General features: G+C 44.2%; 1 protein-coding gene across 2 annotated transcripts in view; it reads left to right on the top strand.

Annotated features, from left to right (window-relative positions):
* The window catches only part of LOC106562277 (RNA-binding Raly-like protein), an 80,661-nt gene that overhangs the window by 56,336 nt on the left and 3,914 nt on the right, over positions 1 to 20,411 (top strand). Inside the window, exon 3 of one of the 2 annotated variants that reach the window (XM_045689179.2) lies at positions 12,939 to 12,989. The exons of the other annotated variant lie outside the window; for it this stretch is intronic. Within the exon in view, the coding sequence (XP_045545135.1) occupies positions 12,939 to 12,989 (51 nt within the window). The remainder of the gene's footprint in view (positions 1 to 12,938; positions 12,990 to 20,411) is intronic. 2 annotated transcript variants of the gene reach the window in all.

Below are 20,411 nucleotides of genomic sequence, written 5' to 3' on the forward strand. Positions count from 1 at the left end.
ATAAACATGTCTTCAGTTTAATGGTACCCCAAAGACACGACACGTCTCTCTCAGGTCAGGGCGTGACACATCCGTTATTGAGATGGTTCTTCCAGTTTAGATAGTTTCAGTAGTCTAATTTAAGAATCTTCCTTGGCAGTCATTCTAATGGCAGATTGTGGGTGATTAAAAGTTCAAATTGTTGAATATCTGAACTGGCGGGATTTCAATAGGAATTACAGTGCCTTCAGAAAGTGTTCATACACCTTGACTTATTCCACATTTTGTTGTGTTACAGCCTTTTTTTTTATCATCCATCTACACACAGTACCCCATAATGACAAAGTGAGAGAATGTTTTTACAAAATTAAATACAGAAATATCTCATTTACATAAGTATTCACACCCCTGAGTCAATACTTTGTAGAAGCACTTTCTGAAGGCACTGTATATTACACCATGCAAGACAGCATAATATAACTTGCCAATGTGGCCTGCAAACCAGCAGTTTCAGACCACTGTGTTAGGGTAAAACTAGGCTGTCAAAGTATGATATTGTCCAAAAAAGTAAAGTATTGTCATGAATAATGACATTTTTATGATAAAATATTAACTTAGGCACTCACCTGGTGAAGGCTACAAGACTGAAAGCCATCGAATGCTAAAATGATGTCTTTGTCACTAGCAAACACTGTCATGGGTGGTACTGGTACCTAGAAAATTCACTTAAAAGGCAGCCTGGGAAATTATTATACAAATTAGGCATAACCACAGGTGTTAGCATCAGCTCTTATAAAGTGTTAATTTCAGTTGGAATTTGCAACACCCATGGTGTTAGGGACAGAACACCCTTGGGGTGTTAGTTTATCAACACTCTGAAAAGTGTTACTTTAACACTATTTTGGTGGGTTAGATATACACACTAAGAAAGTGTTAAATGGAACACTGTGGGTGTTTAAAATTCTGATCTCAAATGTTCTGTGTAGGAGCTTATAGAATGCACCCACTTGGACTGTGTTCAGTACTAAACTATATACAGTGCAAAAATGTCAGTGTACTGTGCTTCACTGTGTGTACTGTGCTTCACTGTGTGTACTGTGCTTCACTGTGTGTTTGACACTGCATGATACTCTGCCCCCCTGCTGTGCACAGTCTAATCTCAGAGTGTAGAGTACAGATAGTTGTGCCCCAGCCAGAGCGCAGAGGAGCCCTGCTAAATCCCCCGTTTACCAACGCAGGAGCGGTCAGCACTTTTCTCTAATAGCCCTCTAAACACAGCCCCAGTGGAGAGAGAGAGAGAGAGAGAGAGAGAGAGAGACATGGGGAGGTGAAAGAGAACCCTCTCCCTGGTCTCTGAGGTAGTACTCAGGTAAACAGTCACACCGAAACAGTCAACAAGGGCATTACCCTGCTCTCTCTTCTTCATATCCCTCTCTCCACCCCCCCCTGCCTTCTGGATTGGCACTGAGATGCCTTGACCACCGTTCTACTCTGAGATGCCTTGACCACCGTTCTACTCTGAGATGCCTTGACCACCGTTCTACCCTGAGATGCCTTGACCACCGTTCTACTCTCTGAGATGCCTTGACCACCGTTCTACTCTGAGATGCCTTGACCACCGTTCTACTCTGAGAAACATGTGAATGTAGGAGTTTTTCCACCCTTAAACAGCCAGCTATAGTGTTTCCCCCAACTCTATAACCTAGCGTGCCCGTACAGCACTGGACAAGCCACAGCAGTGAGATTGATGTCTCTTACCTCCACTACGTCCACGTTAGTAGCAAGAAGCGGAAATGTCCTGCACGGCCAGCAGGAAAGGCTCAGTACATCAAAGAGAAGTGTAGAGCTGGCAGAGAGCAGTGAGGCGCAACAAGCTCAGTAAAACACACCTGAGTTAAGGCTTCAGAGTGTTCCATTCCTTTATCACTCTCTCCTTTCTGTGTCAGACTGGAGACTTGGACTGGGCTCTCTGGACGTTCTCTTGTAAGAGTTGAGTGTGAGCATGATTGTACGACTCTCTGACCGTTGGCAGTCATAACTCAGGGCTGATGCTCCTCCCCTGTGTTTAAGAGGCTAGTTTCATTCCCCTGCATTAGACTGATATGATTTACACCAGCACAGCACGGCTCAGGTCGGAGTGGGAACTTTATCAGAACATAAATCACCTGATACCTGCCTACTAGGGCCTCCAGGAAGAGAGGGAGGGAGACAGCACTTCACAACTAATACACCAGGGAGGGAGGGGAGAGTGGGAATGAGAAAGGGGGAAGGAAGTGGAAGGAGAGAGGGAGGGAGGAGGAGGTTGAAAGAGAGAGGGAGGAAGGGGTGGAAGGTGATGGGAAGAAAGCAAACAGTGGAAGGCTTGTTCTACGAAATTAGTCCCTTTTGGGTAGTGTCACTTGGTGGGGGAAAATTTGTGTCACATGGTGGGGGGAAATGTTTGTTTTTATTTTACTTAATTTTTACATTCCGTCATGAAGAGCACATATTCAGCTTAATAAAAAACACATTTTCCCATCTCAAGAGGTTAAATAAATAATACTATAGTAAGTGCTTATTAAGTGCCAAATAAAGTAACAGGGTTGACCTTAACAGGGTTAACGATTGAATCTTAAATCAGTCATAAATGGAAGCTTGTGTGCAACAGGGATGGGCAATTGAATGCAAGGTTCACAATACAAATGAAATTAAAACATTTGTAGCCTGTCTGTGGGTAACAGGGTTGACGTGTTATGCTCGACCCACTCAGTTTTCCACCACAGAACACCAGAAAATGGCCAAAAAGAGGAGAACCAGCTCATCTGATTTTACAATAGGATTTGACTATTAGATGTTCAATGTTTCTTTAGATTTTTTTGTAGGAATAGTTTCACCATGTTAAAACAATAAATCATTCCATGCAACTGTAAGGACCGACGCTGGAGATGAGAAGCAGGTACAGGGAGTCAACATTTAATATAGCACAGACAGTAAACAGGACAGGGACAGCATCGGCACTGTGTAACATAACGACATACGAACATTAATGCTGAAGCACGGAACAAAGCTTGGGAACAGACAGATATAGGGGAGGTAATAACACAGGTGATTGAGTCCAGGTGAGTCCAATAATTGCTGATGTGCATGACGGGGGAAGGCAGGTGTGCGTAATGATGGTGGCAGGAGTGCGTAATGCTGGGGAGCCTGGCGCCTGCATGCGCCAGGGAGGGGGAGCGAAGGTTTGGCGTGACTGCAACAGGGTTGACCTTATTTTTTTTACCTTAATATGAATCACTAATTACATGAAATAAATAATACTCTTCAGAAATGACTTTGTCAAAGCAACAAAATATCTACGAGTTCTTCTCCACCCCTGTTTCAGTAAGAATCTGAGGAATAGGGCTGAAGAAATGTAACCACTCTCAAATTCATAGACAGAGCTATGGAAGTAAGGACTGACCATCCATGATATCAAAATTATAGTTTTAACCATGTTTTGAGGCTGTATAGTGTGTGCTTCCAAACATTGGAGTGAAAAACGTAATATTTTGGGTTCTGATGGGGTATGACAGTTGCACTAAGCTCATGAGGCATTTATAAATGATATTCTTCAATATGGGAACATTTCATTAATCCAGAAGTCCCAAAATGGATGAAGCAACTGCAGATTGCCCCTTAGAGGGAGTTCAAATCTTCGTAGATGTCACAGAGGGTGCACAGAGTGAAATGTCAAAATGCTGAATTTTGGCACTTTAGCAAGTCTTTATTCATATAAAAAATCGTATTTATTGAATTATCAATGTGGGTTATATTTAAGAAACTTAATTTAATATAACAGGCTTTTAAAATTCAATATTGGGGCACAATTTCTACTTAAAATATCAAAGGGACGCAAAAGGGTCTCATTTCATGGAACGACCCGGAACAGCAGAACAATTATTACGCTGAAATCAGTCTTCTGTGGCTTCTGACCCATCCCCCCTGCCGTGTGATTGGGCAAAATGCCCTCTGACCCTTCCCCCCTGTCGTGTGATTGGACAGAGGGGGCAGATTGGGCTTGGTGGCTCTGGAATAGATTCAGAAATATGTGCTCTGTCTGGCCCATTGCCCCACTCCCCAGCCAGATGAGCAATTAACCATCACAGCGAAAACCAGAGAGCGAGAATAAGAGGAAAAGGGAGGGGGGAGAGGGAAAGGGGGAAGAAAGTGAGAAAGCATGCGTGCGTACGTGTGTGCATTTGTTCGTGAGCTGCAATCCATCCTGTGGATGATGTGGGACTGTGCTCACTCTTCTCTGGGGCTCGTCAAACACAGATCAATATGAACACTTGACGTACACCATTACACTGATGACGACAAACTACTGGGACAGAATGAGAGGAGGGGAGGATATTTATGAGTGTTTGATTCTAGGGGAGTTGGAGTGAGAGTAAGTAAGGTTGTGTCCTTATGCCATGGGATGACATGGCTGTTAGTGTGAAGAGAGTAGATGAGGGCACATGTTCCTCCCTAGGCTAATCCCCTAAGAGCAATGAGCACATACTCATGAGGCCAGTTTTCTGATCAAAGGGATTGATCAAATCAAATGTTATTAGTCACATGCGCTGAATACAACAGTGGAATGCTTACTTACGAGCCCCCAACCAGCAATGCAGTTTAAAAAAATACGGATAAGAATAAGAGATAAAAGTAACAAGTAATTAAAGAGCAGCGGTAAAAAATAATATATACAGGGGGGTGCCGGTACAGAGTCAATGTGCGGGGGCACCGGTTAGTTGAGGTAGTATGTACATGTAAAGTTATTAAAGTGACTATGCATAGATGACAGAGAGTGGCAGTGGTGTGGAGAGGAGAGGGGTCAATGCAAATAGTCTGGGTAGCCATTTGACTAGATGTTCAGGAGTCTTATGGCTTGGGGGTAGAAGCTGTTTAGAATCCTCTTGGACCTAGACTTGGCGCTCCGGTACTGCTTGCCATGCTGTAGCAGAGAGAACAGTCTATGACTAGGGTCGCTGGAGTCTTTGACATTTTTTAGGGCCTTCCTCTGACACCGCCTGGTATAGAGGACCTGGTGATCATGGCATCCTGTTTATATCAACATATAGTGTGTGTAGGGATGTGTGAGTGTACGCTGTGTGTTAACAGGGGGAAGTCTCAATGCCACAGAACCACAGACAGCACCTCCACCTTCCACATCTGCACGCACACACACATGCTATGCAACCAGCAAGGGGAGATGATTTGTAGCCAGCCATGTCTAATGGATTGCCAGGGCACTCAAGAAATAATGAAAATAAATGAATCAGCCTTTAGTGACCCTGCTGTCCCTGCACTGCCTTTTAACACACACACACACACACACACACACACACACACACACACACACACACACACACACACACCACACACACACAGCTGTAACGATGTACAGTACACTGAGAGTCGGGAAGCAAGTTCAGGACGTGAATACATTTAATAAATAAACAAACCCAACAAGAAACACGAACAGCGCACCAACATGACAGAGGGAGTGACATATAAAAGGCAGGTAATCAAGGAGGTGATGGAGTCCAGGTGAGTGTCATTATGCGCAGATGCGCGTAACGATGGTGACAGGTGTGTGACATAACGAGCAGCCTGGTTACCTAGAGGCTGGAGAGGGAGCTCTCTCTCTCTCTCTCTCTCTCTCTCTCTCTCTCTCTCTCTCTCTCTCTCTCTCTCTCTCTCTCTCTCTCTCTCTCTCTCTCTCTCTCTCTCTCTCTCTCTCTCTCTCTCTCTGACCATTATGTCATTAAAGAGAGCCAGTGTTTGATTGGTTTAATCAAGGTGGTTGTGTTGCTGGTTGAGTAGTGCTGAGCGATTAACAGAAATGTCAGTTATTTTTTGTTTTTTAAACAATTAATTGACCAACGTTGGTTCAGTTATTAGAATTCAATTTTGAGCTCAATGCGTATTTTCTCTAGAAATAAATCAGATCAAGCCCGAACTGTGTAATGTAGTAGGTAGTTGTAGTTTCCAACAGGCCAATATTCTACTAGTTTAGCACAGAACACGTGGCAATTAACTACAATGACCACCATCCCTTGCGCGCCTACTTGTCCGATCTATGCGTGGGAGACAGAAGACAGAAGAACGTGTGCTCGAGAGAGAGAGAGATAGAGAGCAGTTGCTTCACGAGGTATCTCTATCTGATAATACATGATCTAAGTGATTGATAGTTGATAGTATTCAGCAGTCATAACATTATTCCTTATTAACTTTGAAGAACTACTAAAATAGGGATTTTGTCAGACAGCATAGGCAGCAGCTCTATAGAGCTATAAATACCCTTGCGACAGGGGGAAGGGAAGCTTCTTGTGTGCAGGGGCAATTGAATGCAAGCTTCACAAAACAAATGAGATTGTTAAAAAATGTCTAGCCTGTGGGTACAGTGGCGAACTTAGCATGTAAATCTTGGTGGGGCAAAAAAACAACATGTGGGATGCATGCCAGCAAAGCCACAACACAACACTAAACAATACATATGTTGCACTATACCAATGCTACACTTGGCTATCAGCAAAGCCTTGTCTGGCAAAGAAACAGTTCATTCAGCCTCATCTACATAGCTAATATGGCTGACTTGCTTAAACAAATGTGGTTTCTACTGACAATTGAGATGTACAAGCTATGGCATAAGGGGACAACAAGAGTACAAGAGGCATTCTGTAATTTCGATTAAGACATTAATGAGTGAGGTAGGACAGACGTAGTCAATATAACTATTTGTTCAGCACTTTTGAAATGTACAGCGATATAATTCAAAACATGGGCCAAAATTACAGTGCTTTCCCTGTACACCAAGTCAGAACCATTGGATAAATAAAGGGGGCATATAAGCAAACAATGAAAGCTCTTACAATATTTAATGATTACATTTCTCAAAAATCTGGTTATAGGCTATGTGCACCACCAAGTCAGAACAATAAGAAAAATGTATATTTGAAAATAGACCAAATTATTAGGGTGAGGCACATGGGCTACTAACAGCTTACTACACAACATACACTTAGTATTACTTTCTTAGCTATAGTATACATATCTCCCTGGCATATTACATAATTTATGCAGCAGCATACAATACATTTTTGGACTCACCTTGTTGTACTGTGCTCATTTGAACAGGAAGGTGGCGCGGCGGTTCTTCGTGAGCAAATTTTGTCATCAAACTTTGTCATCAAAGTCTGGCATTCTCTGGATTTATGGTGGTTTCAAGACAACTGGGAACTCAAAAACAACAAAAAAGGTGAATCATGATGATGTCAGTGATCTTCAGGTCATAGCTCTAGAAAGAGGCCTGAGTTCCCGATTTTCAATTCCGAGTTGGATGAAAGTTCAAAACGTATTTTCCCAGTTGTAGTTCGTTTTTCCCGAGTTCCCAGTTGTCTTGAACTCACTAAAGTCAGATTTTGCAGTTCCAAGTTAGCGGTTGTTTTGAGCACGGCACAAATCATGCTTCATTGACAGCATGGCCAATGTTGAACGAGGAAAAGAGACCCTTAATCTTAGACTTGGGACCACACAGCCATTCCACTGTATAGCAGGCTAATGATTGCTTTGCAATACTTGCAGTTAGCCACTGATTCCTTCCAAACCACTTATTGTTGAATTAGCGATTTCCAACTTGTTGTGTAATGTTTATGCCCAATGGCCGATGAGCACCGATACGTTGTATCTATAATTTCTCTTCATTATTTATCTTCATATGACAAGGATTGACAAGGATTTAAAAGGATTTGGCAGTAGTTTGTCGACTTGATTCATGATGATGACTGCTAGCTAAGATCAGTACAATCAAGCCACTGTAGATATAACATGATTTGACGTAATTTTATCTGTGACCAATGACCTTGAGCCTTCTTGGATGGGCGCTTTTAATGTAACTCTATGGCAGCACCCAAGGGGCTTGAATTTTCGAGCTCTTCCCTTAGACTTGGCGGTGACGTAGTGTCTCCATGAGTGACAGAACACTGAGCCAATCATAGCGCAACGCTCTGTATTTTCTGTTGGCTTGCCCCACCACCACAGAAAGCACTGAGGCAGGCTGAAACACCTGCATTTGGAGATGCCTTCCTCAAGAAAACAAAAAAGAGACCATGTTTGTATGCGGCTTTATTAACTAAATGATATATTTTTGTTGTTGCATTGTTTGCAAACTAATATGTGACACGTATTAATGCCAAAATCACATGTAAAACAGGCAAGCCTGTTTTTTTTTGTTTTTTTTGCTAAATATGTGGGGCTCAAAACAGCCCCACCTGCCCTGAATGACCGGTGACCAATGTATGGGTAACAGGGTTGACGTGTTATGCTCGACCCACTCAGTTTTCACAAAACACCCAAAAATGGCCAAAAAGAGTACAACCAGCTCACCTGCTTTTAAACTAGGATTTGACTATTAGATGTTCAATGTTTCTTTTGATTAAATTATTTGAAAAGGAATAGTTTCACCATACAGTATTAAAACAAGAGTTCAGTTCACGTAACAGGGTTGACATTTTTTACATTTTTACCTTAACATGAATCACTAATCACATGAAATAAATAATCATTTTCAGAAAGGACTTTGTCAATGCAACAAAGCTTCCATTCCAGAGACCATTATGTCATTAATGAGACAATCCAGAGTGTGATTGGTTTACTCCAGGTGGTTGTTGCTGGATGAGTAGTGCTGAGCGATTAACCAACATTTTGCTAGGTATCTCTTTCTGAAAATACATGATATAAGTGAGTGATAGCTGGTATTCAGCAGTCATAAACGTATGCCTTATTTACTTTGAAAAACTCCAAAATAGTGATTTTGACAGACAGCATAGGCAGCAGCTCTATGGAGATGAAAGGATGACTTGGAATTAAATAATAAAGTCATCAAATAAAACAAATGTAATATACACAACTGAAATATTTTATAAAATTAATGGGAATAAATGATGGTTAATAAGTGATAAGCCGTAATTGGCAGTCACTACCATCATGGGACTTGTTTTATTATCTGTTGTTACAGCATTCAACCCACATAACGATAGTGCAATTAATAAAAAAATATATAATTTTAAACCGAAATCAAAAATGTTGATTTTTTTTCATAGAATCGATACAAAACTGAACCGACCTCAAAAAGCACTAATCGCTCAACATTATGGTCGAGAAATGTGCTGTGGTTCTAATAGATACTGTTTATGTCTAGTATTATTCAAACTTTTTCAGCGGGGACCCCATTTTTCCACCATAATTTCTGGGGACCCCATTTTTTCCCCCAAAATCCCACCCCACGCCAAATCTAACCTTAAACCTTAAAACCTTAATATTGGTACATTTAACATTTTACATCAACAAATAACCTTCAATTCATTGCATTCAAAAATATATACAATATTGGCTACCCCCATTGAAGTTCCCCCGCAACCCCATTAGGAGAATACAACTGATTTATGGTCTCACAGCAGTCATTTTATGTCATGGTGACCCTTCTGGAGCAGGGAATCTGTCTTTTCCCCAGGCAGGTGGTGTTGCAATCACAATGCCTCTCCGTAGTGCTCAGCTAAAAGGATGATGATACTGTAATGCACTATGTGGTCTCCTATGTTTTCAAACTGCAGGAAGGCACTAATACCTGACATGTCTGTCTGCGTGTCTCAGACTTGGTTGAAGAGTTTAGCCACTCTAATAACAGAAGATGGCTTGGATAATGGAAGAGGAAATGGAAATTGTTTTCTGTTCTGACTCTCTCTCTCCTCCCAGTGCTAAATGACACAGATTACCAACTAGAACATTGCTGCAGGGAGAGAAAATGATAGAGGAAAAAGAGGGAGAGAGAGAGTTAGAGTGAGTCAGTCTGTCTTAGTTTTCCTGCTGTGAGAGTTTGGCAAATAGTTGTTATTTTCTCTGTCTTCCGCTCGAGTTCCCCATTAGAACACAGAGCCCCTCATCTGTGCCGGGGACCGTGGCGCTGTTCTCTCTCCCGATTGCTCACTCCGTCTCTCCTCCCTGCCTGAGCACAGAACTTCTGTTGGCCGCCAGATCTGTTAGCTCATGGTGTTCTGCTGAGTACAGGGAATCTGCGGGTAGAGGTTGAGAGGTTGTGTTGTGTTCAGGTGGGTCCTATTAGCAGACTGAGTGGAAAGGTTCTGTTTGAGTTCAGTTTCAATGGTGGCTAAGTAGAACAGTTTTGTCAGGGTCTTGGAACTGGCTAAGTAGAGTGGTTTTGTTTTGGTTCAGTAGTACAACGCACATAAACCCTAATCCACACAGCCAACCCTGCACTGTGCAGACCCACACACACATTTGGACATGGAAAGAAACCTTCAACCAGAGTGTAGGGATAGCTGGAAACATTGATGTCTTCCATTTCACATGAAAGGCCTACCGGTATTTAGAATAACAGAAGGCTTTCTGCAAATTGATCAGACCTCGAGCTAAATCATAAAACACAGTTGGGGAAGAGCGTGATGAGTTGTAAATGTTGACACTTATTGCAGATTATTTGAAGTTGTCAGAATCTGGAGCTCAGAAAAGCCAACTGTCTTCAGACGAGGGGAGAAAACCAGAAACAGTTTGGCTGCGGGTAGCTGGAGGAGAATTCATTAGGAATTCACACACACCTCAGGTACACAAACACACACTTTTATACCAACACTGCTAGCTATCTCGACACTTCAGAGACAGGGTTGCTACATTCTGAATCACATTTACATACAGAGTGAGAGAGAGAAAGTGTGTGTATGTGTGTGCAGCACATCTGTCTGTGTGTCTGCACTCATGCTTGTGTGTACTGTATGTTTTTAGCTGTGAAAAAGTGTTACGTTTAGTCTCCTGCTGTACTTCCTGACATGTTTACTGATACATCACTTTCCTCCAGTCAACAGCATGATTACAGCACTCAGACTCACCAGCCCCCTGCAGAGACAGATAGGACAGAGGGGCTTTAAGTGTGTGTGTGTGTGTGTGTGTGTGTGTGTGTGTGTGTGTGTGTGTGTGTGTGTGTGTGTGTGTGTGTGTGTGTGTGTGTGTGTGTGTGTGTGTGTGTGTGTGTGTGTGTGTGTGAGAGAGTGTGGATGTGATGAGAGTGTGTTATGTGTCTGACATTACTCCGTGTGTGTACGTGGGTGTGATTTTGTCTGTGTGTGTGTGTGTGTGTGTGTGTGTGTGTGTGTGTGTGTGTGTGTGTGTGTGTGTGTGTGTGTGGTGTGTGTGTGTGTGTGTGTGTGTGTGTGTGTGTGTGAGAGAGAGTGTGGACGTGATGAGAGTGTGTTATGTGTCTGTCATTCCTCTGTGTGTGTACGTGGGTGTGATTTTGTTTGTGTGTGTGTGTGTGTGTGTGTGTGTGTGTGTGTGTGTGTGTGTGTGTGTGTGTGTGTGTGTGTGTGTGTGTGTGTCTGGTTTGATCCATCTGTTTGAGAGACTCTGATGAACCCTGCTGATACCATCTGTATCGCCCACGTACTGTATGCTACTCACTTTGAGGTGATCATGTATTAGATTCAGTAGAGGCCATGCTGATGGTTCTATTTATACAGTGTATTAATATATGTGTAATAAATAGGAATTAGTATGGGTACATGAGTCACCTTTCAGGCACCTATAAATGCACTGCTTCTCTATGGTTGAAAGTTTTACAGAAGCAAAAGTGGAGGGTATTTGCTGATAATGTCTATGTGTGTGTGTGTGTGTGTGTGTGTGTGTGTGTGTGTGTGTGTGTGTGTGTGTGTGTGTGTGTGTGTGTGTGTGTGTGTGTGTGTGTGTGTGTGTGTGTGTGTGTGTGTAGACTTCAGGGCTGGGGTATCAGTGGTCAGGCAGGGATTAAACACACAGAGAAATGCTGAGCTCTATTTAACTACACACCAGGGTACGAGCTACTTACCATCAGGCTTAGTGTCACTCCTCTCTCTGCCCTGGTCCTCTCTACTCACCAAACCGTATAGGGTAATCAAGAAACTACAACCTACAGCAAACTCTGCCCATATATTGTAGGCAAAGGTGTGAGCAATTTGAGTCTAATCAAACACACACAGAGATGCACACACACACACACACACACACACACACACACACACACACACACACACACACACACACACACACACACACACACACACACACACACACACACACACACACACACACACACACACACACACACACACACACACACACACACAGGCACACACAGATGGGTGCATACACACCAAAACACACACACCTGACAGTCCAACTTCACAGTAAATGAGCTGGAATATGTAGAAACACATAGAGTGCGCAGCCTGTGGTCATTGATGCATAACACAGGACAATTTCTATGGATTTTCCACCTTGGGTGATGTGGCACAACAATTCCAATGTCGTTTTCCAGCTGGCTAGAAATCATGAACAGCATATTCCTTCCACTTGCCAGAGCCCTGCTCTAACTATGTACACACTATTCCAGCAGCCTGCTTACAGAGTGGAATATCTCTGATGGCACAGTATATTTAGCTCACCTAATAAGGAACAGATCTGAAAGGCTGCTTGTATCATAGATAGATGTTGTTTGATCTCTCAGTTTTTCATCAGCCTGTCTTAACGTTCTGCTCTCGCAGAGGATGGATGACTTTGTGCGTGTGCCGTGCGTGCGTGCGTGTGTGTCAGTAATACCTCTGTCAGTCAGCTGTGAAGATAGTTGTGAGCCTTTGTGTCAGGCCACTGTCAACTCACTGTCTCTCTCTCACTTTCTCCATCCCCCCTCCTCTCTCGCTCTCTCCATCCCCCCTCCTCTCTCACTCTCTCCACCCCCCCTCCTCTCTCTCTCTATCCTCCCCTCCTCTCTCTCTCTCTCTCTCTCTCTCTCTCTCTCTCCATCCTACCCTCCTCTCCCTATCCCCCTCTCTCTCTCCCTCTCTCTCTATCACCCCTCCTCTCTCTCTCTCTCCATCCCCCCTCTCCTCCCCCCTCCTCTCTCTCTGCAGATCTGACTATGACCTGGACTATGAGTGCTATCAGGAGGACCTCTATGACAGGTACTGTCAGCCCGCTCTGCACAGCCCCTCTCACACAAACCCTGAATGTTCAGAGTCAGACAGAGGAAAAGTCTAAAACACACACTTAACCCTCCTTGTCTCCCCTGTCTCCTGTTGGCCCTCTCCCTCCTCCCCCTCCCCCTGTCTGTCACTGAGCTGTCAGTCATGTGTCTCTGCTAATAGAGCTGCCTGTTACTGCCCACTAATCGTATCTTGGTAAATCTTCGCTCCACTCGGCCTGGCAGGTGTTTGAGGCACACGTATATAAACGAACAAACACACACACATACAATACCGTTAAAATGTTTGGGGTCACTTAGAAATGTCCTTGTTTTTGAAAGAAAATTTAAAAAATGTCCATTAAAATATCATCAAATTGATCAGAAATACAGTGCCAAGAAACTGAAGATCTCGTACAACGCTGTGTACTACTCCCTTCACAGAACAGGTCAAACTGTTTCTAACCAGAATAGAAAGAGGAGTGGGAGGCCCCGGTGCACAACTGAGCAAGAGGACAAGTTGAAGTTGAGACTGGTGTTTTGCTGGTACTATTTAATGAAGCTGCCAGTTGAGGACTTGTGAGGCGTCTGTTTCTCAAACTAGACACTCTAATGTACTTGCCCTCTTGCTCACTTGTGCACCGGGGCCTCCCACTCCTCTTTCTATTCTGGTTAGAAACAGTTTGACCTGTTCTGTGAAGGGAGTAGTACGCAGCGTTGTACGAGATCTTCAGTTTCTTGGCAATTTCTCGCATGGAATAGCCTTCATTTCTCAGAACAAGAATAGACTGACGAGTTTCAGAAGAAAGTTATTTGTTTCTGGCCATTTTGAGCCTGTAATCGAACCCACTAATGCTGATGCTCCAGATACTCAACTAGTCTAAAGAAGGCCAGTTTGATTGCTTCTTTAATCAGCACAGTTTTCAGCTCTGCTAACATAATTGCAAAAGGGTTTTCTAATGATCAATTAACCTCTTAAAATGATCAACTTGGATTAGCTAACACAACGTGCCATTGGAACACAGGAGTGATGGTTGCTGATAATGGGCCTCTGTACGCCTATGTAGATATTCCATTTTAAAAAATCTGCCGTTTCCAGCTCCAATAGTCATTTACAACATTAACAATGTCAACACTGTATTTCGGATCAATTTGATGTTATTTTAATGGACAAAAAAATTGCTTTTCTTTCAAAAACAAGGACATTTCTAAGTGACCCCCAACCTTTGAATGGTAGTGTACACATAGACAAACACACACACACACATACATCCTGTGCACGAACACAGATCATGTGCAAGCAAGCACACACACACACACACACACACACACACACACACACACACACACACACACACACACACACACACACACACACACACACACACACACATAGACACACACACAAAGACAAACACTCCCAAAACACACACATCAACACACAGAGAGTTGCTATGTGCTGTGTGGCCTCTATAAGGAATCCAGTCAGGTTGTAAGCCACTCTAACCCTAGCTGAGTCTCTAATAATTATGAGTCAGATTAAACTGTTCTAAGTGCAGCAGCTTATATTACAAGTTCCATTAAAGCTCAGGTTAGTTTTCTGTGGCTCACAGCAGATGTTCGGCCGTGGGTCAGGGTGGCTACATTACAGTAACTGAAGCATATAGAGAATTAACTCTAGGCTGGAAAACTGCCATTAAGTTGACTTTCCAGCGGTACAGTACTGTAGATGGTACTGTGTTTTGACATGGAGTTGTGGGGTGTTTTCACTACAGCTCCAGCCAAGAGATCATGACCTCAGTTCAGATTCCAAGCCAGAATTTGACAGTCAGTCCGGTTCAACACAATTAATTTAAGTTTAGTGCGGCCCTACCCAGTTCACAGTTCAATCCCGTTCACTCCACTCCAGTCTTGCTCAATGCCTTTCAGTCTAATGATCTCTGATCCCGTCGGATTCTGTCCATATCAGTCCGGTTTAGTCCAGTTCCGCATGGCTTAACCCAGGCCAGTCCTGTTCAGTCTGACTCAGTTATGCCAAGTCCAGTTGAGTCCGGTTCTGTCTGGTTCGTCACCCAGGTCAGTCACTCAGGTAATTGCTGTGGGAGCTCTCCACCTCCCTCAGGCACACTGAAGGTGACATGGCTCATTCATAAACACAGCACTCAGCACATCTGAATAAAGAGTGCTCTCTCTCTCACACACACACACACACACACACAAACACACTCTGAACAACCTTGTTGTCCTCTGTGTGAGGTACTCAGATGCTGTAGATGTAGGCATGCACAGAAGAGTTGGGGACGTCCTCTGTGTTTGTATTTCTATCTTCAGTTTAAACAAACATGCAGAAAGAAAATAAGAGAGTATAAGGATGATGGTTAGAGAAACAGGCTGTCCAACATAGAGATTACACCTCCACCTCCCTTTCTCTATCTCTCTCTCTCTCTCACACACACACACACACACACACACACACACACACACACACACACACACACACACACACACACACACACACACACACACCACACACACACACACACACACACACACACACACACAGTATTGTACAGCTAACCTTGTGGGGACACACAATTCAGTCCCATTCAAAATCCTATTTTCCCTAACCCCTATCTCTAAACCTAACCATAACCCTAACCCGTACTCTTACCCTAACCCTAACCTTAACCCAAAAACCTTACCTTAATCCTAACCCTAAACCTTAGCTCCTGACCCTAAAACTAACCATAGCTCCTAACCCTAATCCTTAACGTAATAACCCTAACTCAAATTCTAACCTTAACCCTAAACCCCCTAGAATTAGCATTTGACCTCATGGGGACGAACAAAATGTCCCCAGTTGGTCAAATATTTGTTTGTTTACTATTCTTGTGGGGACTTCTAGTTAAACATGTTCACACACACACACACACACACACACACACACACACACACACACACACACACACACACACACACACACACACACACACACACACACACACACACACAGTACTGTAGCTGTGAGTTGACACTGTCATCTTTTCTTAGCATTTTGTTGTTTTGCCGCGCTCTGCATTTTTCTGTCTTCACAAAGGAAAAAACCCTCACCACTGATTTTCAATTTGCTTCAAACACGGTACATGATTTTGCCCTATGTGGCTGGCTAGCTCCATCGACAGCTTGTGTGTGTTAGTGTGTGTGTGTGCGTGTGAGTCTGCATCTGTTTGTGTGCATATGAGAAAATGTCTGCCTCTACACACACCGATAACAGCTCTAGCAGAGACAAAGCCTCTCTTATAATATCTCTTCTAATCCACACACAAACACACGCACACGCACACACACTTACACAAACACTTAAACACACTCTCGCTCTGTTTTCTCTAATCCTCACACATCCAGTCTCTCATTGTCTGTTTCACAAGCTCCTATTCTCTGAAACTACACTTCAAAGTCGTTGTAGCATCACACTGTCTATCTCCTTCTGCAAACTCCACTAAAGGACTTTAAACTCCCATAAGTCTTTAGTCTCACAGCGTCTCGGCTCAAAGGCAACGGTCGCAGCCCTCTCACTACATTGGTGGCCGGTTGATATACTTCATGCACAGTGAGGTGGCTGTATCTGGTTATATACTGGTAATACATTCTCCTGAGACAGGGGAACTGAAGTGTGAGATCGATTTCAGTAAAGAGGTAACACACGTTCCTCAACTGAACGCTAAAGTATTGTCTCTCTCAGCGACTTACAGCTCAATCACTGAACCCAAACTGACATCACACCTCAAGGCTTCCTGACTGGCATCCTGTTTGCAGCTGGATTAAAGTGTGTTTCTCTCTCCTCAGCAGTCTGCCTGGAGCCTTACTGCAGAGAGGGTGGCTATCTCCACACAGCCCTGCCTATGTAAAGGCCACTCAGGCTTACTTAGGACATGTAAATAAACACTAACCAATCTGTACATGAGTCTCTGAGCCCTGCTCTGCTGTAGGCTACACTCAGGGTACAGGAGAACAGGGCTATGGTTCCTGGGGTGGGTTTTGGTGGTGCAGGATCTTCTTGGTGTGTATGGAGGGTGATGTGTCCTTCTCTCTCTCTCTCTCTTGCTTTCTTTCTTACTTTTTTTTTCTCCAAACCTCCTTTTCCCCCTCCTCCTCCCTCCTCTCTCTCAGTTTTTAAGAGCTGGAGCCAGTGCCCAGGTCTCTGTCTGTCTGGCTCTCAGCCCTAATTGCTCTCTGATGCTATAAGCAGATACCATATGAAAGGCATTCAGGTTGGAATGTGACTCAGTCTGACTCAGTCAGTCTTGCAGGATTGAATTAGGTGGCAGAGCTTATTAAGAGGTTAGGATGAAAGCCAGCCCTTAAATACTGTAGACTGGAGCCAGGTAGGCAGTCCTGTACTTCATTTCAGAGTGGAAGACTTTCATTAAAGCTGTGGTTATAGGGCCTACAGGTTAACATAGGTCCCAGTCAAGCTGAGACGAAATTGACTTACAGCCTATGATTGTTATCTGACTGGAGTGCTGACTCCTGTAAAGTGTGTGTTGTGTGTGATTGCCTAGCTCTGACCCCTCGGAGGAATCTGATTGGCTGACTGTGCTCCTGTGACCCTTTTCGGGGGTCTTATTGGTTAGTTTTTAGCCTTTACCAGTAGGTTGACATGTGTCCTTCCCCCTGGCTGATGATGGATGACCAGTGAGTGGTCAGGTCTCTCCAGGGAGGTAGTGGGGGTGGAGATCAATGACTGTCTTAATCAACATGATTAAAACGCCACCTCTCTCTGTCACAGCCTCTGGCATCTCCCCACACACACACACACACACACACACACACACACACACACACACACACACACACACACACACACACACACACACACACACACACACACACACCACACACACACACACACACACACACACACACACACACACACATAATATACACTCTCCCATGTTTCTGTAACTGCTATAAAGCGAGTGTGTGATACACTCTCTCCTGTCACCTGCTCCGCTGCGCTGCCAGAGAGCTTTTGATTGGCCCTGACAGAACCAATTAGATTTAGCTGTAGATAGGGATACGGAGCTAGGCGATGGGGGAACGAGGGAGGAGAGGGGGGGACTGACAGTGGAGACTGATCCAAATCTAACTTCTGTCACATAGTAGATCTCTCCCCTCCTCCTCATCTCATCTCCTTTCCCATTTTCTCCTTGAATCCCTCCGTGCCTCTCCTCTCCTTGAATCCCTCCATACCTCTCCTCTCCTTCCATCCCTCCATACCTCTCCTCTCCTTGAATCCCTCCATACCTCTCCTCTCCTTCCATCCCTCCATACCTCTCCTCTCCTTCAATCCCTCCATACCTCCCCTCTCCTTCCATCCCTCCATACCTCTCCTCTCCTTCAATCCCTCCATACCTCTCCTCTCCTTCCATCCCTCCATACCTCTCCTCTCCTTCCATCCCTCCATACCTCTCCTCTCCTTCCATCCCTCCATACCTCTCCTCTCCTTCCATCCCTCCATACCTCTCCTCTCCTTCCATCCCTCCATACCTCTCCTCTCCTTGAATCCCTCCATACCTCTCCTCTCCTTGAATCCCTCCATACATCTCCTCTCCTTGAATCCCTCCATACCTCTCCTCTCCTTGAATCCCTCCATACCTCTCCTCTCCTTGAATCCCTCCATACATCTCCTCTCCTTGAATCCCTCCATACCTCTCCTCTCCTTGAATCCCTTCATACCTCTCCTATCCTCTCCTTCAATCCCTCCATACCTCTCCTCTCCTTCAATCCCTTCATACCTCTCCTCTCCTTCAATCCCTCCATACCTCTCCTCTCCTTCCATCCCTCCATACCTCTCCTCTCCTTCCATCCCTCCATACCTCTCCTCTCCTTGAATCCCTCCGTGCCTCTCCTCTCCTTCCATCCCTCCATACCTCTCCTCTCCTTCCATCCCTCCATACCTCTCCTCTCCTTCCATCCCTCCATACCTCTCCTCTCCTTCCATCCCTCCATACCTCTCCTCTCCTTGAATCCCTCCATACCTCTCCTCTCCTTCCATCCCTCCATACCTCTCCTCTCCTCTCCTTCCATCCCTCCATACCTCTCCTCTCCTTCCATCCCTCCATACCTCTCCTCTCCTTCAGTATGTTCAGTCATTAGTAGTCATTACACTCATTAGTCACTTGTATTTTGTTTGTGTTTTGTCACATGATGTGGTGAGACTTCCAAATCCAGTGGCACTGTTTTCGTGTAGGGTAATACTATAATGGTTGTGTGAGGAGTACCAGGGGTCTTCAACCTGTAGGGTAATACTATAATGGTTGTGTGAGGAGTACCAGGGGTCTTCAACCTGTAGTGTAATACTATAATGGTTGTGTGAGGAGTACCAGGGGTCTTCAACCTGTAGGGTAATACTATAATGGTTGTGTGAGGAGTACCAGTGGTCTTCAACCTGTAGGGTAATACTATAATGGTTGTGTGAGGAGTACCAGGGTTCTTCAACCTGTAGGGTAATACTATAATGGTTGTGTGAGGAGTACCAGGGTTCTTCAACCTGTAGGGTAATACTATAATGGTTGTGTGAGGAGTACCAGGGGTCTTCAACCTGTAGGGTAATACTATAATGGTTGTGTGAGGAGTACCAGGGTTCTTCAACCTGTAGGGTAATACTATAATGGTTGTGTGAGGAGTACCAGTGGTCTTCAACCTGTAGGGTAATACTATAATGGTTGTGTGAGGAGTACCAGGGGTCTTCAACCTGTAGTGTAATACTATAATGGTTGTGTGAGGAGTACCAGGGGTCTTCAACCTGTAGGGTAATACTATAATGGTTGTGTGAGGAGTACCAGGGGTCTTCAACCTGTAGGGTAATACTATAATGGTTGTGTGAGGAGTACCAGGGTTCTTCAACCTGTAGTGTAATACTATAATGGTTGTGTGAGGAGTACCAGTGGTCTTCAACCTGTAGGGTAATACTATAATGGTTGTGTGAGGAGTACCAGTGGTCTTCAACCTGTAGGGTAATACTATAATGGTTGTGTGAGGAGTACCAGGGGTCTTCAACCTGTAGGGTAATACTATAATGGTTGTGTGAGGAGTACCAGGGGTCTTCAACCTGTAGGGTAATACTATAATGGTTGTGTGAGGAGTACCAGGGGTCTTCAACCTGTAGGGTAATACTATAATGGTTGTGTGAGGAGTACCAGTGGTCTTCAACCTGTAGGGTAATACTATAATGGTTGTGTGAGGAGTACCAGTGGTCTTCAACCTGTAGGGTAATACTATAATGGTTGTGTGAGGAGTACCAGGGGTCTTCAACCTGTAGGGTAATACTATAATGGTTGTGTGAGGAGTACCAGGGGTCTTCAACCTGTAGAGTAATACTATAATGGTTGTGTGAGGAGTACCAGGGGTCTTCAACCTG

Source organism: Salmo salar, chromosome 11 (genome assembly GCF_965601325.2).
Source record: "Salmo salar chromosome 11, fSalSal1, whole genome shotgun sequence".
Taxonomy (NCBI): Eukaryota; Metazoa; Chordata; class Actinopteri; order Salmoniformes; family Salmonidae; genus Salmo; species Salmo salar.